Genomic DNA, 18,896 nt, shown 5'->3' on the forward strand with positions numbered 1-18,896 from the left:
ACTCAGCAGTTAAAGGCTTTTTAAAAAAAATTTAGTTCCATTACTTATTTGATGATGATGCTAATTTCAGAGATTGATTCTATTGTAACTAAAAATAAAAATAAATAAATCCCTGAACTGGGAATCTGAATCTGAGTTTTATCTCTGTCTTAGCACTAAGTTAGGGACTTGGGAAATAATTTCCCCGTCTGAGCACTAGTTACCTTCCTAAGGAACCACCACTGCCTCCCAAGTGTCTCAGAATCATCTAGGTCCTTGATATAGATATATTTCTTTTTTATTTTTATTATTTTTAGTTCTCGGCAGACACAACATCTTTGTTTGTATGTGGTGCTGAGGATCGAACCCGGGCCGCACGCATGCCAGGCGAGCGCGTTACCGCTTGAGCCACATTCCCAGCCCTACAGATATATTTCTGAGCCCTTTCCTGAGTCTTCTGGATCATATTTTCTGACATTGGAGCCCAGGAATAATTGGGTAATTATCATGTACAGCTAAGTTTGTACAGCACAATGATCCCCAGGGTCCCTATAAATATTTGTTTTCTGATTTCTATACTTTCTCTCACTTTCTGGTCTCTGCTACAAGACATCATGCTGAAACAAAACACAAAATAGACAATAAAAAACCAAGACCATGATTTCATCATTTTCATAGCCCCCTCCCCAGCATCTTCACATACCAGTGCCTGGCATGTAGTAGGAACTCAATAAATATTTGAAGAATTAATCAATGGCAATTAAATACATGAATGTTATCTCATGTGTATCCCAATCACCTACCAATAGAGAAATTTAGAGAAAGAAAAACTACTTTAAACTTTTATAGGATATACTTCCACACTTCCTGGCTGCCCTACTGCACCCATCAGTAATGGGTTATGTGGATAAGGCTAGCACAGAGTCAGAGACCACAGGAAGGTGGCCGAGATTCCCCCACGGGTTAGATTATCCCATGGTATTTCCCGGAGGCGGTGACGGTTTGTGATTCAGCAGGAGCCAGTTTTTCCCTGCTTGATTTTTTCAGATCTAGAAAAACTTGTCTCCTGCCTGGGTGATGCATACCCTTGAGGTCATGCTGTAGATCTCTAAAGGCCACCTCAAGTGTCTGGGGCCCCCAGTGATTGGGAAGAGGCAGTCATCTTCTGTTGGAAGTCACTGGTAGATTTGCTAGCAGTGAGTGTCAACCTAGCAAGGTGTCCATAGTAGATGATTCCCCCAGGATGTCTGATATCACCGCCTGTGACTTCACAGTCCTTTATCCCACCTCCTTCTTTAGGCCACCTTCTGAGCCTCCCCAGCTCAAACACTGTCTGCTGGCCTTGGAAAGTACCGGCTCAGGATGAAATCTGTCACAGAGGTGGGAAACTTAGCCAGTGGGAGGTAGAGGAGTTTGGCATCCAGGCCGGGGTTGTAGCGGACGCGGGGGCTCCGGGAAACGATGGCGTGCTCCATGCTGTTGGTGACATCCTTGATTCTTGGCTCTGCCAGCTGCATCATGTTTTTCAACTTGTCGGTATCTGTTTGAGGGGTGGGGGGTGGCAATGAAAGGTTCTGTTATTCTTCATGAAAGATGAAAGTTTCTGTTATTTTTCTGAATTCTGTTCAAGCTCCCTTTCCATCAGATCCCTGGCCTAACATTTCAGGCAGGTTTTCACACACACATTTATAAGATCATTACAATTCCTCTTATTTGTGTTCCTCAATTTTACAGTTGTGCATTGAATTCTAGTGACTGCAATGAGAAGAGCTGTGCCAGTTCTTTATATGACTGTGCCACTTAGAGCTTAAACTTTCATTATCTGTAAAACAGGGATAATGCTACCTGCCTTGGAGAATAACAAAGATGATTGATTAGTAGCAGGCTACGTGATTGGGTAGTGGGATTCCTAGGCTTTTTTCATTTTTTTTTCTTCACTTTCTAGAGTTTCCACATTTTCTACAAAAGCATGCAGGGGGGAAAAATGTTGTTAAAAATAGTAAACCAGCTGGGCAAGGTGGACAATGGGAGGTGATATGAAGCACATCCTTCCATTGTCCTCTCAAATATTTATTAGCTCTTATTTTGTGTGGGCACCTGCTAGGCATGGAGTGGAAAGGGAGACACAAGTTCCCATCTAGCCCATCACTCTTCTAGATGGTGGGGAAGAACATGGGCTTTGGATCTGGACACCTGGGGGAAAGTTTTTCTTCCTGAGAGAATTAAGCAAGAGAGTTTATAAAAGAGCAAGATCCAAACTTTGGCATTTCGGCCACAACAGTTGAACTTCTGACCCCTATTCTTTGCTAGGGACAGGTCCTAGTTTTCATATAGACTCCCCAAGAAGTAGGGGAGGGGGATAAAATGGGAATTTTGGGGGAGGGTATTAGGGATTGAACTCAGGGGCACTCAACCATCAAGCCACATCCCCAGCCCTATTTTGCATTTTATTTAGAGAGGGGGTCCCCCTGAGTTGCTTAGTGTCTTGCTTTTGCTGAGGCTGGCTTGTGAACTTGCTATTCTCCTGCTTCAGCCACCTGAGCCTATGGAATTACAGGTGTCCATCATTGGGTCCCGCTAAAATGGAAATTTTTGATGTCCTCCCCAGCAGAGTTCGGAAGAGGAAAGACATTAGGTCCTTGGCTATCCCCAGCAGCAGCAGTGGTAACCACGCCTGGCTGAGGCTCAGCTTCAGGCCTGTTAGCACAAGAACTGTGATCTCTATTTCTGTGCTTGTCCCTGTGATTCTAAGCATCACTTCTTTGGGAATATGCTCCTGTCAGTTGCTATCAACAAGCCATCCATACAGTTCTACTCTGGATATCATTAAGAACAACTCCAAGAGCTGTGTACATTATCACTCACATGTAATTCCAGATACTTGAGAGGCTGAGGCAGAAGGATTACAAGTTTGAGTCAGCCTGAGCAATTTAGTGAAACCCTGTCTCAAAATAAAATTTAAAGGACTGGGGATTAGCTCAGTAGTAGAGCACTCACCTAGCATACAGCAGGCCCTGGATTCAATCACCAGTACCATGCACACATGCACGCATGTGCACACACACCCACACACATACACACACACACACACAAAGAAATCTGAGGCATGTCTTGGAGTTCATAAGCTAGGGGCCTGTTTGGCTAGCCACAGCAAGTGGTTATCATTTGTCTAACACAGCACTGCGTGACCACTCTTGAATATCTCTTGTGTCTTACTATTGGCCCCCCACTTCTCATAACCACCATGATGTGTGACTTCATGTCTTCATGCCACACCTAGCTCAAAGCTATTTGAAAGGCTAAGATTCACACTCCTCAGTGTAACCACCAAAATGGTCTTTTAGGCTCTGATCCTTAATCTATCCCTGTCCCAGTCCCCTACACACTTCACTTGTGCCAGACTGGTAATCATAACAATACCTAAGGTCTGTTGAGCTTGTTCTATGGCTGAGAGGAGTACTTTACATTTTTGTTTCGTTCTATAGTTTTTGAAGGAGGAATTATTGTATTTTTTAAATGAATAAGCTGAAGTTTAGAGAGTTGTGTAACATGATCAGAAGGACTGCTGGAGTCCAAATTTGGAATCACACTGCCTGCAAAGGCATAAAATGCGATCTATGTCATATCATATCTCCAGATGTCATGCCTCCAGATGTTGCTCGTGCTTCTCTGTGGGAAACATTTGCTGTCTCTTTCCATTTTATGAACTCCTGTTCATCCTTCAAAACTCTCTAAGGCATCCATTGTTTCCTCTTTGAGGCTTTTGTGACAGAGGAATTAAGTCTCTGTTCTGTTAACCGTTGCTTCGCTTGCATGCCCACTATTGATTCTCTGCATGGTGTTGTATTTGCTTTTGGATCTCCCCTGCCGGATTCTCAGAGGCCTGTCTCATCCCTGTAATCACTAGGTAACTGAGGTGAAAATTGAGAGTATAACCCCCTGGGAAAATGTTTATCTAAAAGTGGTTGACACCTGCCTGAAAATTTTCCTCTGAAATCATGGGGTGGACTACAAATGAATCAGCCTATGGATTTCATAAGCCCTCTCCTTATTATTCTTCAGCATAACAATACCAGCTTTGTGACAAGTAGTTTTCAGAGGACATTTGCTTTCCTGCAGATTCCTTCATGGACAGCACTAGAGACTCTACAGTCCTTGCCTGCACTGAGGACTTACTTAGGAAGTGACTTTATGTTCTTTCCAGACTCTGGCTGAATCTATGCTTCACCCAGCTTCACAGCAGCCCATAAATGACTTGGACCACTCTCTGCCAAGGGAGTTTTAGGGGGAATCACACAGAGAATTTACAGTATATCCCCTCCCCCACTAACATCCAGTCCTTTTGTTCCCAACAGCTGCAGACTTCCCTTTGGGGATCCATGATTCCCTGGCTCTTGAGTCTTAGGTCTAGGTAGAGCACATGATACAGCCTGAGCCAGTAGGACTTTCACATTTCCCTGGGCACGGAGATTAATTCGAGGTTGAGAACATTCTGCAGTTTCCTCTGATCCAGCCGTCCAGATTAGAATGAACTTTAGGATTTTCAGGGAATCTTCTAGAAAGAACTGTCCCCTATTCTCAGGAGACCTCACTTTGGAAGGAGGCGAGGAGATGCTGTAACCATGAGGTTTCCAAAGCAAAGAGAGTTTGTGAGTCTAGAGTCACAATACAAACAAGAAGAACCAAGTAGTAGGGTGAAACCAAGGCCTAACGGTATCACTTTGGAGCTGGATTGGGTTGTGCCTGGAGTCAATTTTGTTTAACTTTTTAGTCATGTGGGTCAAGGAATTCTTTTCTGCTTCAATAAGTTTGGTTGGATTTTCTGTCACTTGTAACTGAGAAAGTCCTAACTGATGTAAATCCTTGGGACATTTTTTTTTTCTCCTGGAAGAATTCTAATATGTCCAGAACCAAAAGATTTTTTTTCTTTAAGGAACACTTCTCCAAAGATCTCTTCACAGAGTCTTCCCTAAATCAACAGGTGAATGATATCCCCATCTACCAGGTTCTTCAACATAATCCTAGCACTCCTCCTTGAGGGTTCCCTCTCGCTCTTCCCCAGTAACCGCTAGTCTAATATACACCGGGCATTCCAGCAACTTCTTTCTACATCCTCTACCTCCTCTCTAGTCCAAACCACCATCTTGTCTACCTGGAACACTGCAGCAATCAGAGTGGTCTTTCCCAGCTATAGATCAGATCACATCCTTATTTCTCCAGTGTGCTTTAATTTATTTTGTGCCCTTCAGCTAGCCCTCACTGCTCCCTACCTGCTGGCTTCCTTAAAGTCCCTCCAAAGGAATGTCCTGCCTCTGAGCTCTCCTGCAAAAATCCCCCTTCTCAGCCCCTTTTCCACTTTCCAGCAATGCCTAACTCTAATTTTTCCTCAAGGTCAACTCAGAGAAGATCTCCCCATGCCATAATCTGAATTGGGGTTCCAACTCCCAGCCCTGTTCTTCTTTTATAGCCTTGCTTTCTCTTCAATTGCACTTAACCACAATTTTTCATGAAATGTGTGTGTTTTTACTAACATTTGTCTCCCCTACTGGGTCTAAAGCCAAAGGCAGTAAGGGGAAAGCACACTGCTTTGTCCACTCCAACTCCTAGCCCCCCCACAGTGTCTGGCACATGGCAGCCTTGCTCTGAAAGGTATATTAAGTGAAGCGCTTTCTTGGTTTTTGTTTCTTAGCTTTTAATTCTGTTGATGTGCGATGTCCAGGACAGCATGTCACTAAAATAAAACTTTCTGCAGATCTGCTATGGGTTTCATTGCATGATTACATTTAGCCCATTGCTATAGTTTCAATCTGGAATGTCCCCCAAAAGCCCATGAGTCAAAGGCTTAGTCCTTAGCTTAGGAGGTTGTGACACTAAGAGGTGGGTCCTTTTGGGAGGTCTTTAGGTCATTGGGGGCATGACCTCAAAGGAGACTGTGGGACCCAAGTCTCTTCTTCTTCCTCTTTTTTGCTTCCACAAGGTGAGTTGTTTTGCTTTGCCATATACTTCCTCCATGATGTACTGCCATAGGCCCAAAGCAACAATGGAGCCAACTTGACTGTGAACTCAAACCACTAACACTGTAAGCCAAAATAAACCTTTTCTTTTTATAAGTTGATTGTCTCAGGTGTTTATTATAGTAACAGAAAGCTAACTAACACATCCACGACATTTGGATTATAATTTTGGATTATTATAATTTAAGAATCTCTTTACAGTATAAGAACTTATATCTTGTAGATACCACTGTAATCAAAAAAAGGAAATCACACTTAGTCTAAGGAAAGATAATAAAAACCACCACAAACTTTTAAATCAATTTTTTTTAAACCAGGCACTAAGAACTACTCTACAAGTGTGTGTGTGTGTGTGTGTGTGTGTGTGTGTGTGAGTGTGTGTGTGTACATACATATATGTATATATACATATATATTAAATGAAAATATGTACATTCTCATAAGTCATTGCAGATGAGAAAATTAAGAAATTAAGTAACTTGTCCAAGGCCCGCATTTACAAAATCTACATCCATGCCGGCTAGTTCTTAACTGCAACAGAAAATTGCCTCTTGGGACTATACATAGAAGCAAGGTAAAAGAGAAAAAGAAAAATCTGGGTTAGGGAAACATGAGACAAGACCATTGAGGCCTAGAGGGAGCAGGAACTGAACTGGGTGCATGGCTGCTTCACTCTGGACCCAGGGATGATTCCTAAGACAGCACAGAGCCAGCCCTACCCTCTTGGCTGGTGGCATCATCAGAGAGAAAACTGGAGAAGGGAGATGGCTGCCAAGGAGGTGTCAGCTAATTACACCAGGCCAGTTGCTACCGACAAAGGTTGCCCCACCCAAGGTCAGCTACAGAGGGGAGCCTGGGGCCTGCTCTCTCTCCAGGCCCTGGGACTTGTGAAATGGAGAGACCTAGGAAATCAGTGAATCCCACTCTCCTGAAACCAACTGGCTCAGCTTTGAGATCAGATTTTCTGAGTGAATGTGGGGCACTCTGGTCCTCAAAATGACTTTCTCTTTTCTACCAGTAGACACATCAACAGACCTTTTGGCCCATTCTCCCTCCACTGCACGTTCAGCCCATATCCTCTCATGTTCCCCAAAGCCTGAGGCTCCATTCATCCCCAAACTGGACAAGCTGCACAATGTTAGGCAGGATGGTAAAGAGCTGAGACCTCCTCCTTCACCCTCCCAAGCACCTAAGGTTCACAGGAGATCCCTAGCTCAGGAAGATAAGAAAGTTTCCTAGAGACCTTCCTTTCTAAATACCCATGTGCTCATTTTCCTCTTTCTTTTTTTAATATTTATTCTTAATTTTTAGGTGAACACAATATATTTATTTTACATTTATGTGGTGCTGAGAATCGAACAAGTGCCTAGTGCATGCTAGGCGAGCGCTCTACCACTGAGCCACAACCCCAGCCCATCATTTTCCTTTTTCTATAACAAATGCCTGGTGCAAGACACTTCACACATATTAATCCTCACAGCAACCCTGTGAAGTAGGCTCTATCATTAGCTCCATTTTCCAGATGAGAAAACTGAAGTACAGAGAGACTGATGAATATGTCCAAAGCCTCCCAGCTAGTAAGGGAGTAGAGCCAGGACTCTGACCCTGGCAGCCATGCTCTTGATCACTGCTCTATATTTGTCTCAGTGCATTTTCACCTGACTCAACCTGCTCAGTGATATTCAAGGATAAGTGCCAGGAGTAGGCAGCATCTCTCCTGACTCCCCCATGAATCTACCATTTGGTCTCTATTCTCAAACCCCAGCCCTGCTGCTAGTTGTATGGCCTCAGGCCCTGAGTCCTTCTGAGCCTCTATTCCATCATCTATAAACTGAAAGCCAATTAGCAACCCCAAAATTTCCCTTCCCCTCTCTGAGACCCCACTCCCACGAGGGAACTCACAGATGCGGAAGTATTCTTCTCCGTAGCTATCCCGGGTCTCTGGAGGAAGCCGTTCCCACAGCTTTTGCATTCTTGTCTCTAAACCCTCCTTTCCCAGAATGGATGTCCGGTAGTTCCCTGGCTCAATGATGCTGACCTTCACCCCAAAGTAGTGGAGTTCACGCCTGGGAAATTAGAGTTGCATTTGCTCTGGGCCTCAAGATGACAGTCATTAGGGAGATTCACCTCTGGAAGGACCTGTCTTACCAGGAACCTGGAGGTCCCCCCACTCCTGTGCAGCTGGCCCAGATACTGCCTTCATGCAAATAACCCTTTCCTAAGCTGGTTCAGCAGTCTCTGGGCACTTTGCATAAGGCAAACCCCATAGGGAGGAAGTCAATGGAGGATCTAGGCCAAGATTTTGCCTTCACCAGGTCCTTCCCACTCTCAGCCCCATGCTCAGCACCATACCTGATGAAAGGGAGGTGGTCTGTACAAGGCTTGCATCCTCCTTCAAGGGTTTATCTCCATTCACCTCTTCTCCTCATCCCTTCTTCTCTTGATCTTTGGAGAACATCTAGCCTCCCTCTTGCTACTGCTTTAGCTCCCTTGTTCCAGAACTTCCCCGCCCCCATGCTGTCACCCCAGCCCTCTCTACCTGAATTAAAACACCCAAGATCCCCACCCAGGTGGTGTTACCAGGGCCCAGTCACCTGATGCTGTCAGAGAAGGCTTCAACACCAAACTTGGAGACGCAGTAACCACCACCAATGATCGCCACACGACCACCAGAGCTGGACATGTTGACCACCCTGCCTCGGGCTTTCTTGACCATAGGCAGCATGTGGAGGGTCACGTCGATCAGTCCCACCAGGTTCACATTGATCACCTTCACAAAGTCTTCCTTGGTCAGCCATTCGTTGGGACCACTGGGCAGGCCCACACCAGCATTATTCACCAGTGCCCAGAGGCCTAAGGATGAGAGGAGAGAGAAAGAACCACAGAGAAATCAGTGTCTCTGGGAAAGCACCAGGGACCATTTCCCACCTGCTCAGGGCTACCTTTTGGCCGAGTAGGTGTATAAGACACTAGATGGCATGGTTTGGAGGAGGGGTGGGGAGTTACAACAGCCGGAAAAATCATATGCCTTTTACAGACTCATGTTCCCTTGAAGGGGCACTTTTTTTCTGATTAACATAGTCTATCAACCGGCTCTGTACCAGTCACAACCCAGGCTGCATGTGGCTAATAGCACTGAAGCTATTAGCTCGAAGATAGGAGATACCATTTTCCTACCAATGAATTCAAGTCTGAATTCCATTGTCAATCAGGCTTCCTTTCTCTATTCACCTAAGTGTAAGAAACCAACTCCATTTCACCTATTACCCAAATCAATTCACTTATTCATTCATTCATCCTTCCCACATCTATTCATTCCTACACATCTACTCTGTGCCACTTAAAAGGTGAAGGAGACAGAAACTGAACAAGACAAGGTCTTGCCCCTCAAGATGGCAATAAATGCTAAAGAAAAAAGTCAAACAAGGCAGACCAGAGAGAAAAATGTCATATTTATAAGTGTATAAAACACTTGAATAAAATACTTATGAGAAATGTGAAAAGGGCTCTCTTTAAATTGGGTTGCACATGAATGGAGAAAAATTATGGTAAGTTATTTAGGCCCAACTCTGTAGGGCCTCAGGACTGGAGAACCTCAAGATCTAGGCCTGCTTCTAACTCCAGACCTTGGACAGACAGCTTCCTGTCTGGGCCTCAGGTTCTTCGTCAGACTTCAGTAGGGAGGTTGTTCCCAGTCAGTCCCAAAAGCCTGGTGGGGGAGGGAGCTGCAGGAGAAGCAGTCCTTTGAGTTTTTTAGTAGAATTCCACTAGGGGAGCATAATACTAAAATCACACTGAAAAAGCCCCTCAATGACCTTCAAGGGCTCCTTCTGGCTCTTTTACCCAAGGATCCAGGGAACCTCACTCCCTGGCTACTTCCTTTTCCCAACTCCATCATACCCCAACCTTGACCAATACCTCAAGGTACTCTGCCAGCACAGTCACTCGCTCCTGAGGGCAGATCTGAATGTGAACATCAATCCTGGCCACCTTCCCCCCAGGTCCCCACCTAAGCCACACCCCCATTCTCCTGTTTTCTTGCCATTTGAGAAACTAAAGGAGATTAACTGATTGGCAGAGTTTGGAATCTTTAGAGCTGGGGGAGACTCTGGCCTTATATAGGAGAAAATGAGGTTGCTGAGATCCACAGACCATAAAACCCCAGTGGTCTCTGCCTGTGGAGAAGAGATACACAGCACTACTACCTCTGATTGTCCTGGTAAATGTCTCCAGCAGAGGATGCATTACCTGTTGGGGAACTAGGACAACCTTATTTTTATCTATCTATCTATCTATCTATCTATCTATCTATCTATCTATCTATCTATTTCAAAAAGTAACCAGAGAGGGGCTGGGGTGGTGGCTCAGTGGTACAGCACTCACCTAGCACGTGCAAGGCCCTGGGTTTGATTCTCAGCACCACATAAAAATAAATAAATAAGCAAAGGTATTGTGTCCAACTACAACTAAGAAATAAATATTTTAAAAAAAGAGTAACCAGAGAATAGTCAGAGCAGAGCTAGCAGCTTTAGAACTGTGCCAATTTCATATTCAGGGACACTCAGGAGCAATGAGAAAGCATGTAAGAATTGTCTCCCTTCCCCCACCCCCAGTACTCAGTGCTTCTTAGAGTAAGAATGTTGAATAGGCAGAATAATCATCCCCCAAATATTAGGATTAGGTTCCTAATCCCAGGAACCTGTGACACATGGGGTTACATGGGAAAGGAGAATTGAAGTTGCAGATGGAATTGAGGTAGCTAATCAACTGACCTTAATGGGGAGATTATCCCAGGTTTGCCTGAGAAGCCCAAGAGAATCACAAGAGTCCTTCTAAGTAAAAGAAAGCAGAAGCCAGAGAACCAGAGAGATGGAAAAATGGTGAAGTTCGTAGGCCAACTTTGTTGGCCTTGATGATGGAGGAAGCAGCCATGTGCTAAGGAATGCAGGTACCCTCTAGAAGCTGGGTAAAGCAAGGAAATGGATCTCCCCTGTCCCCAGAGGGAGCATAGTTCTTCTGAGCTCTTGAATGTAACCTAGTGAGACCCATTTTGGACTTGTTTCCTCCAGAGTTACAAGATAATAAACGTGTGTTTTTAAGCCACTGTGTTTGTGTGAATTTGTTATAGCAGCAATACAGCCACTGAGTCATGAACGCAAGTGGCTTGAGGCAGAATGTAAGGAGCTGGCTGAGGAAGCCTGGCAGAGAGAGAGGCTCACCCTTGCTAAGGATGTGTAGTAAGTAAGAGACAAAAAAGTTATTTTCCCAGGAAACTAGCACAGGAAACAATTAATAAACAAGAAAAATAAGTATTGCATTGTGTTGGGTGGCGATAAATGCTAGAGAAAAAAGTAAAACAAGGAGCTACTGTTTGGCTCCTCCTGGGTTCCAGGGTTCTGTTGCTCCCACCTGAACTGAGGCTCTAAACTCATTTCCTTGGGAGTGAGGACTTCCTCTAGGTTTCTGTTTCTACTACAGAACTATCCTGTTCCTCTCTATCCTGCACCCACAACCTATGTGCTGGAAGTTCACTGGGCAGGTCCCCCCATACTCTTGGTCCAGCCCCAGCTCACAGCCTCCTTTCTCAATGCAAGTAGCCACTCAGATGTAGGCACCAACCTCCATGGTGAGGTAAGGAAGAGATCTGCCTACCCCCTGCCTCTCATAATTAACCACAGAGAATGCCCCCACTCAATGGCATCCAACCTCCTGTCCCCTTGCCTCTGCCCCTAGCCTGAGCACTACAAGAAATATGCTTGAATTTCTATAGGAGATGGTAGGACTACTGATGTTTCCAAGAGGCACCTCCGTCTTGAGAGGTTTAAATATACAGAATACATCTTTCCTCCCTTGCTTCCTGTCATAACCTCTGCCCTGTCCCTGAGTTTCTGGGAGAGAACCCTTTCATGTGAACAGGACAAACCATGCAGTGCTTTCCAACCTGACAGAAGCAGAGCCCGCAGCCCCAGTTCCCTGCTCATTCCCTACATCAACTATCCCACCCCCTTTGGACATCAGTGTCCCTAATACTGTCAGATGATGAGGAAGCAGGGAGGGAGGAAGGGGAGACAGAGAGATGCAGAAATAGCGTAAACTAAGAAAGCCAAAGAATGCTGTTTGCCCCACCTTGCTCGCCCACTTGGTCCCTCACCCACTGGGCTGCTGCCTTGATGCTCTCAGTCTTGGTGACATCCAGTAAGATGGTCTGCAGTTGGTAGGAGGTATCCTGTTGAAGTTTCTGGGCTCCCTCCTCAGTGAGGCAAGCAGCCAGCACTCGCATACCCCGATCAACCAGCTGTCTGGCCAACAGGTTCCCAAAGCCCGAGTCACAGCCGGTGATGAAGACATACTTCTCTGAGAGGTTGCGAACAAGATTGCAATTCTTGAACCAGCGATACATAAAAGAGAGGTCCGCGAGTGCTGCCATTGAGCAGTGGGGAGCTGATGGCAAAGAAGAACAGGGCTCAGGAAACAGCAGGAGAGGTTGGTTCTTAGGTCCCTGGTGACAGTCTGCTGGAACCCACAGGTAAGAAGAGCTTCTACTACTTGCAACAGATGCAGGGCCCTGCCTAAGATACTCTGTCATCTTTATAGGTGGATACATCATCACCAATTAGCCAAGATGCAAGAAATTCAAGTCCAACCTGAAGCATGTCACCTCTGACAGCTCTGGTGATTACCTCCCTCTCTCCCCCTGCCCTGATGGGTGAAGGTGCCAAAAATGGGAAGGTACCCAGTGGCAATGTGGGTGCCACAAAGAAGTTCACCTGGATGGCATGAGAGGGCAAATAAGAAAGGAAAACTCAGCCTAGGGACCCCTGCCCTGGAAAAGCCCCACCCTAGCTCCCCCTCCAGCCTAGGGATCAAAATCATTTGTCATGAGTACAGGCATGTGTATAAATTTAACTTTTATTTTCAGGGAAAGCATTAAGATGAATTCATGAATTCAAAATAAAATTGCGCTATGCCCTCCAAACCCCAAGAGAAATTGAAGCCCAGATCATCAACTCTTTGGAGATCTTAAGTGAGTCTCCATCATCAGAGATGATGAAAAACAAAGTGTTTTCCCAGGTGGTGTGCCTCCATTGTCCTGAAGCCAGAGGAAGCTGGGCCCTCCTATTGCGGGGATGTGGATATGAGGCCCCACCTACCAGAAAGCAGAAAGACCTGAGATACTCAGGGCCTGGCTTGTGGAGTGATACTCAGGTCATCAGCAAGGAGTCCCCACTGCCTTCCAAACCATTTCAGAATTCCACCTACCCCTACCAATGAAGGGAGCCAAAGACAGAGGGCATAGCAGCTCCCTAACCAGGAAGGTATCTTTCGTTCACCCTCAGGACTTTATTTCAATACTCTAGGTGGTCTGATGAAGCACGAAGACTGAAGGTGGGGTGACAGTGGAAGGGAACTCTGAAGCCAGGAGACAGTGGCTAATTGAATGGAAGTTAGGAGTCAGAACGATTTGAAGGTAGGGGACCTTGACAAGTAGAACCACAGGTGGCAAGAGAAGCCAGTAGGCGAGAGTTGGGCATGGACAGGAAGGCAGGGAAGGGATCATTTTGGTCCAAGCATCACTGAGCCTGAGGTTCAGGCAGATGATGGAAATGCATGGTGAGTTCACAGGGCAGCTGTGGAAAAGGCCTGGGCAGAGTCCTTGGCTCTGAGAAGGAAGAGGCACAGGAGGAGGAGAGGACTATTCTATAGGGGGCTCAAGACTTGGAAAATAACAAGGTTAGGACTTGGAGAGGAAGGAGAAATTCTAGGCAATGGGGCAGAGAGCTCACAGAAAGGCAGGAGGGAAGCTGGTAAAGCAAAGGAATAAGGAAACCAGGTAGGTGTGTGTAGTGAGGGGGCCACACCCAGGATTGCATAAGAAGCAAGGACAGAATGATGCTGGAGCCCAGGGTGGTTTCTTGCCTCAACCTCCAGGGTCACCTTTCATTGGGATGAGCCTGGTCACAGTTCACACCTTTCCTGTTCCAAGAGTCTGACACAGAAATAAACCACAAGTTTCCGAGAAGGAAAGGAACTCAGGTTTTAGCTCTATGTTGCACTATTTACCAAATCTGGCCAGCCCCCAAAGCAGATAAAGCAGGTGTCTCATCTTGGTTATTCTTTTTTTTTTTTTTTTTTTTTTAGAGAGAGTGAGAGAGGAGAGAGAGAGAGAGAGAGAGAGAGAGAGAATTTTTAATATTTATTTTTTTTAGTTCTCGGCAGACACAACATCTTTGTTGGTATGTGGTGCTGAGGATCGAACCCGGGCCGCACGCATGCCAGACGAGCTCGCTACCGCCTGAGCCACATTCCCAGCCCTCATCTTGGTTATTCTGAACTGAGGATGATGGGAGTATGTGTGGAGTTAGATCACAAACCCATCTCTGAAAAGCAGACCCAAAGCACATAGATGATGGAGGAGGGAGTGGTGGCAGGCAAACCTGACTTACTTCATACCTTCCCCACAGTACAGCGGATCTGGAAAGCATCCCCCAGTCACTTTTTGCCCAGTTATGGCTGGGAAGACTTAGATAATATCCCCCAAGCGCTGAGCAGGCCCAAGGACAGTGAGCTTCCCTGTTTTTGAAGATGCAGGTGAGATCTGGGAGTTGGCTCTGGCCTTGGAGAAGGATAACGCAGAACTGGCCCAAAGCAGGCCTGGGTCTGATCCAGTCATTTCCTGGAACTTTCTTCCTGCTAACTGCTGGCTAAGGCAGTATTCTGCTGGGTTTAAACTGAAAAGGCAGGCACTGGAAGCAGATGGTGTGAGGGCTGGGGGACCACATGCTAGGATGTGAATGCGTCCCATTCCCAGATGACAGGGGACCCTGATGAGCTGCCACCTGAGGCCCAGAGAGAGTCTTGTGGTTACCCTTCCACCCACTCCATTCCCATAAGGAGAAAAGCCCGTACCTCCTCCAGCTCATTTTCACCTGGGTGTACAATGTGTGTACACACTAGGAAGTGGGCTCCAGGAAGAGCAGGCAAGGACTGAACCCTGCCCTTGATGCTCATGCCTCCTCAAAATGTATATTCCAGGACTGGGGTTGTGGCTCAGTGGCAGAGCGCTTGTCTTGCACATGTGAGTTATTGAGTTCGATCCTCAGCACCACATAAAAATAAATAAACAAAATAAAGATAATTGTGTCCATGTATAACTAAAAAAAAAATATTAAAAACGTGTATTCCTCAGTGTGGATGGTGGGCCACGAGCCTCAGAGCCTTGAATGACTGCTCAGAGAAATAGGATGCCAACATATGCAGTCAGATCTCCATTTCTTGACTGCAAGAGGTGATTCATTCTTCATAAAATTCCCAGAGTCCTGACTAATGTTCCAGGAAAAACTTGGAGCAGAGGTTGGGGGGGGGGGTTAACCTATGATCCTGGAGACTTGAGCTTATCCTTCCCATCACTCTATTTTCCACTTCATGAAGCATCACCTTCACCCAGCACCCCAACTAGACCCTTCCAAGCACCCAAGTCTTGGTTTCACAGATCTTGACCAACCTTGGAGAGTTCCAGAAGACCATGGCTTCCAACAGGCAGGTGGGCACGCAGTTTAAGATGAGGTAAGGGAGCTTGGTGCCCCAGTCAGGTGAGTACTTGGTGTATATGGTAGTGGTAGGGGAAACAAGTGGTCAGTACATACTCCATTCAGTCTGTCACCAAGGACAGATTCAACCTGCTTTTTGTCAAATGTTTTCAAATATGTTGAGGTCTGCTTAGGATGAGAAAAGGTACTGAATGTACTTGCATATCCCTTTAGTTCCACTTAGATCTCTAAATTAGTAGGAAAGTTTCTAAGAATTACTGGCCCACAATGATATGCCCCAGACCTGATCTATCCACGTTTCCCTATGAATGACCCAAAACTTACCCTAGGAACAACTGTTCCACACTCAGACACATCTTGCTGTCATCCTGGGAATATCTTTGTTGCACAAATTGAAGGTCTCTGCCAACAAAACTATGAACATGAAAATCAGCTATCTTCAAACCTAACTATCTGGCCATGAGTCTACCATGTCTTCCCTCTCTAGCTTTAGTTTATTCTTCAAAATGTTGAGGGTTTAGATGAGATAATGCCCCCAATTATAATAAGCTTGTATTAGGTGACCAGCTGGCCACAGCACTATAGGATGGGGTTAAACAGCCTTACTTTGTGGGTGAGTCAGAACATGAATGATTAACCTTAAGGGTGGAGGTACAAATGATGAACCCAAGTTTCCAGATAAGAGTGCTTCTGTCCCCACTGTGTACAGTTCAATCACAAGATACAAGAAACTTCTCACCATAGATTCTCCCTGACCTTTGGGCTAGTCCTGTCCCATGCCTCCTGTAAAACCCCCACAAGCCTCACAGTGTTGGTTTTGTTAGTCTTGCAGAAGCCTGGTTCAGTAATAGCCAATTTTACCCCAAAAAGGAAAGTTCCCTGTTGCAAGACAGAAAAGCAAATGGCAAGGACTTCAGAGACCTTGGAAGGTGTGTCAGTTAGGTTTTCATTGCTGTGACTAAAATTCATGACAAGAACAACTTACTTAGAGGAAGAAAAGTTTATTTGGGCTCATAGTTTCAGAGGTTCAGTCCATTGTGGGCTGACTCCATTGCTCTGGGCCTGAGATGAAGCAGAACATCATAGTGGAAGGGCATGGCAGACAAGTTCCACTCCCCTCGTGGCAGCCAGGAAGTAGAGAAAGTGGGGAAGATGAATCCTTCCAGGGCAAACCCCCAGTGACTCGCCTCCTCCAGCCATGCCCCACCTGCCTACAGTTACCACCCAGTTAGTCCATTCAAACTAGGATGGGTGATTATGTGCAGCTCTCACAATCAAACCATTTCATCTCTGAATATTCCTTCAATAACACAAAAGATTTTAGGGAATATCTCATATCCCAACCATAACATTTCATCCCTAGACCATCTCACAATGCATTTATGTTTATCTTCAAGAGTTTCCATAGTCTTAACAGTCCCAGCATAGCCCCAAAGTCCAAGTCCAAAGTGTCATTTTAGATTCAAGTCAAACTCTTGGCTGTGAATGGTACACCACCTTTAAATTCAGCTTCACTCAATCTCAGAACTTGGGCAAAATGTAGATAAGTTCTTTGCCAGAATGTAACACAATGGTCTCTAATCCAATTTTCTATAGAGTCCCTATTCTTCTCTGAAACCAGGGGAGCACAATCTATACTGCCTGTATTCCTATTAGCATTCTGGTCTTCTGAGTTCCCACTAGGATTGCCCATTAAGCTCTGTATAAAAGATGCCAAGTCTTCTCCATCATGTGTCGACAAACTTTTCCAAACTCCTCCCACAAACCCTTTCCAAAGGCTTCTGAACCACATGGTCAGTCTAGTCACAGAAATGATCTCACTCCTTGATACCAATTTCTGTGTTAGTCAGGTCTTCATTGCTGCAACCAAAATATAAGACAAGAACAATTTAGAGGAGAAAAGGTTTATTTTGGCTCATGATTTCAGAGTTTCAGTTCATGGCTGACCGACTCCATTGCTCTGGGCCCAATATGAAGTAGAACATCATGGTGAAAGGGCATGGTGGAAGCACACTGCTCCACTAATAGTGGCCAGGAAGCAGGAGGTGGGGAGGGGACTGCATGGAAGATGAAACCTTCTAGGGAACAACTCAATGACCTGCCTCCTTCAGCCATACTCCACCTGCCTACAGTTACCACCTAGTTAGTCTATTCAAACTAGGATGGACTAATTAGGTTACAGCTCCCATAAGCCAATCATTTTACTTTGGAATATTCTTGCATTATTAACACAGGAGATTTGGGGGGATATCTCCTATCCAAACCATAAGAGAACAAAAGACAAAAAGCTAAATAAATTCAATGAAAATTCCAAACAGAATTAGAATGAGATAAGCTAGGAGGCCTGGGCATTAGAAAATACAGCAATGGGGAAAAATCATGATGGCATTGCTTCTCTGTGCTTTTTTTTTTTTTTCTAATACTGGTGATTGAATCCAGGGTTGCTTTACCACTGAATTACATCTCCAGCCCTTTTTATTTTGAGGCAGGTTTTCACTTAGTTGCTATAGCTGGCCTCAAACTTGTAATACTCCTGCTTTCATCTCCCAAATCTCTGGGATTATAGCATGTGTCACCACAACCCAGCACTTCTGTATGTTTGAATGATGTTCCAAGTATTTTGTATATGCTAGTTTACCTCTCTAAATACTACCTGTTCTGCTTCAAGGCACCAATTAAGAGCTATCTCCTGCCAGTTCCTCACATCCAATGAATTATAAGACTTTGCCCTCTGCACTCCTTAGTCTTCTTCTCCTCTCCTGCCCCAGAAAGTTCCCCAACCTTCTCTCTGCTGGGATCCTGCAACTGTCATCTTGGGAACATCTCTGGCTTCAGTCTTAGCTTCCTCACACCCAGGGCCACCCTCCACCCTGCAGTCAGCAGGGTCCCTGGATTCTGATTGGCTCAAGTGGCTCCGCTGCTCCAATTCCCTCTCAGGGGTTGCACTGCCCACAGCATAAAGCACATACTGCCCCTCAGGCCCTCCCTCCATAAACCCTTCATGCCTACCTCCCCAGCCTTTCTCCAGCCTGTCTCAAGTTGGCAGGGAGGGAAAGGAAGCAGTTATTACTTTAAGTCCCCCAAACAGCTGTGGAGTTTTTCCAGCAAGCACTCAGGAGGCATCCCCTTCATAGAGAAAAGAAACCAGCAGACACATCAGGAATTTGGGTGATACTTCTGTCTCCCATACATTTCTTCACCTACTGGATGGCTTCAGTGATGCGGTCTGTCTTGGTGACATCCAGAGAGGTCACCATTTCCATCCTGTCTGATGTCTGGTCCCTCAACTGCTCAACTGCCTCTTCCATCAGAAATGAAGGCAATACCCTCAAGCCTCACATGCCCAACTGCCTGA

At 45.5% G+C, this 18,896-nt stretch overlaps 1 protein-coding gene across 1 annotated transcript; it reads right to left on the bottom strand.

Annotated features, from left to right (window-relative positions):
* Positions 1–1,236: 1,236 nt before the first annotated feature.
* On the bottom strand, positions 1,237–12,435 carry SDR9C7 (short chain dehydrogenase/reductase family 9C member 7). The gene is made up of 4 exons (XM_081311462.1): positions 12,120–12,435; positions 8,588–8,846; positions 7,896–8,059; positions 1,237–1,519 (listed from the first exon to the last, which is right to left on the bottom strand). Exons 1-4 carry the CDS (start codon positions 12,418–12,420, stop codon positions 1,302–1,304), a joined length of 942 nt encoding a protein of 313 aa, XP_081167588.1. The 5' UTR covers positions 12,421–12,435; the 3' UTR covers positions 1,237–1,301.
* Positions 12,436–18,896: the final 6,461 nt, after the last annotated feature.

Source organism: Spermophilus citellus (assembly GCF_964194105.1).
Source record: "Spermophilus citellus genome assembly, chromosome: 10".
In the NCBI taxonomy this organism is placed as follows: domain Eukaryota; kingdom Metazoa; phylum Chordata; class Mammalia; order Rodentia; family Sciuridae; genus Spermophilus; species Spermophilus citellus.

Excerpts from the sequence above, each read along its gene's own strand:
- SDR9C7 (XM_081311462.1), bottom strand. The coding sequence starts at position 12,420 with ATGGCAGCACTCGCGGACCTCTCTTTTATGTATCGCTGGTTCAAGAAT. Across the intron at positions 8,060-8,587 it reads GCCTTCTCTGACAGCATCAG|GCGTGAACTCCACTACTTTG; the intron begins GTGACTGGGCCC and ends CTAATTTCCCAG. Across the intron at positions 1,520-7,895 it reads AGAAGAATACTTCCGCATCT|ATACCGACAAGTTGAAAAAC; the intron begins GTGAGTTCCCTC and ends CCCCTCAAACAG.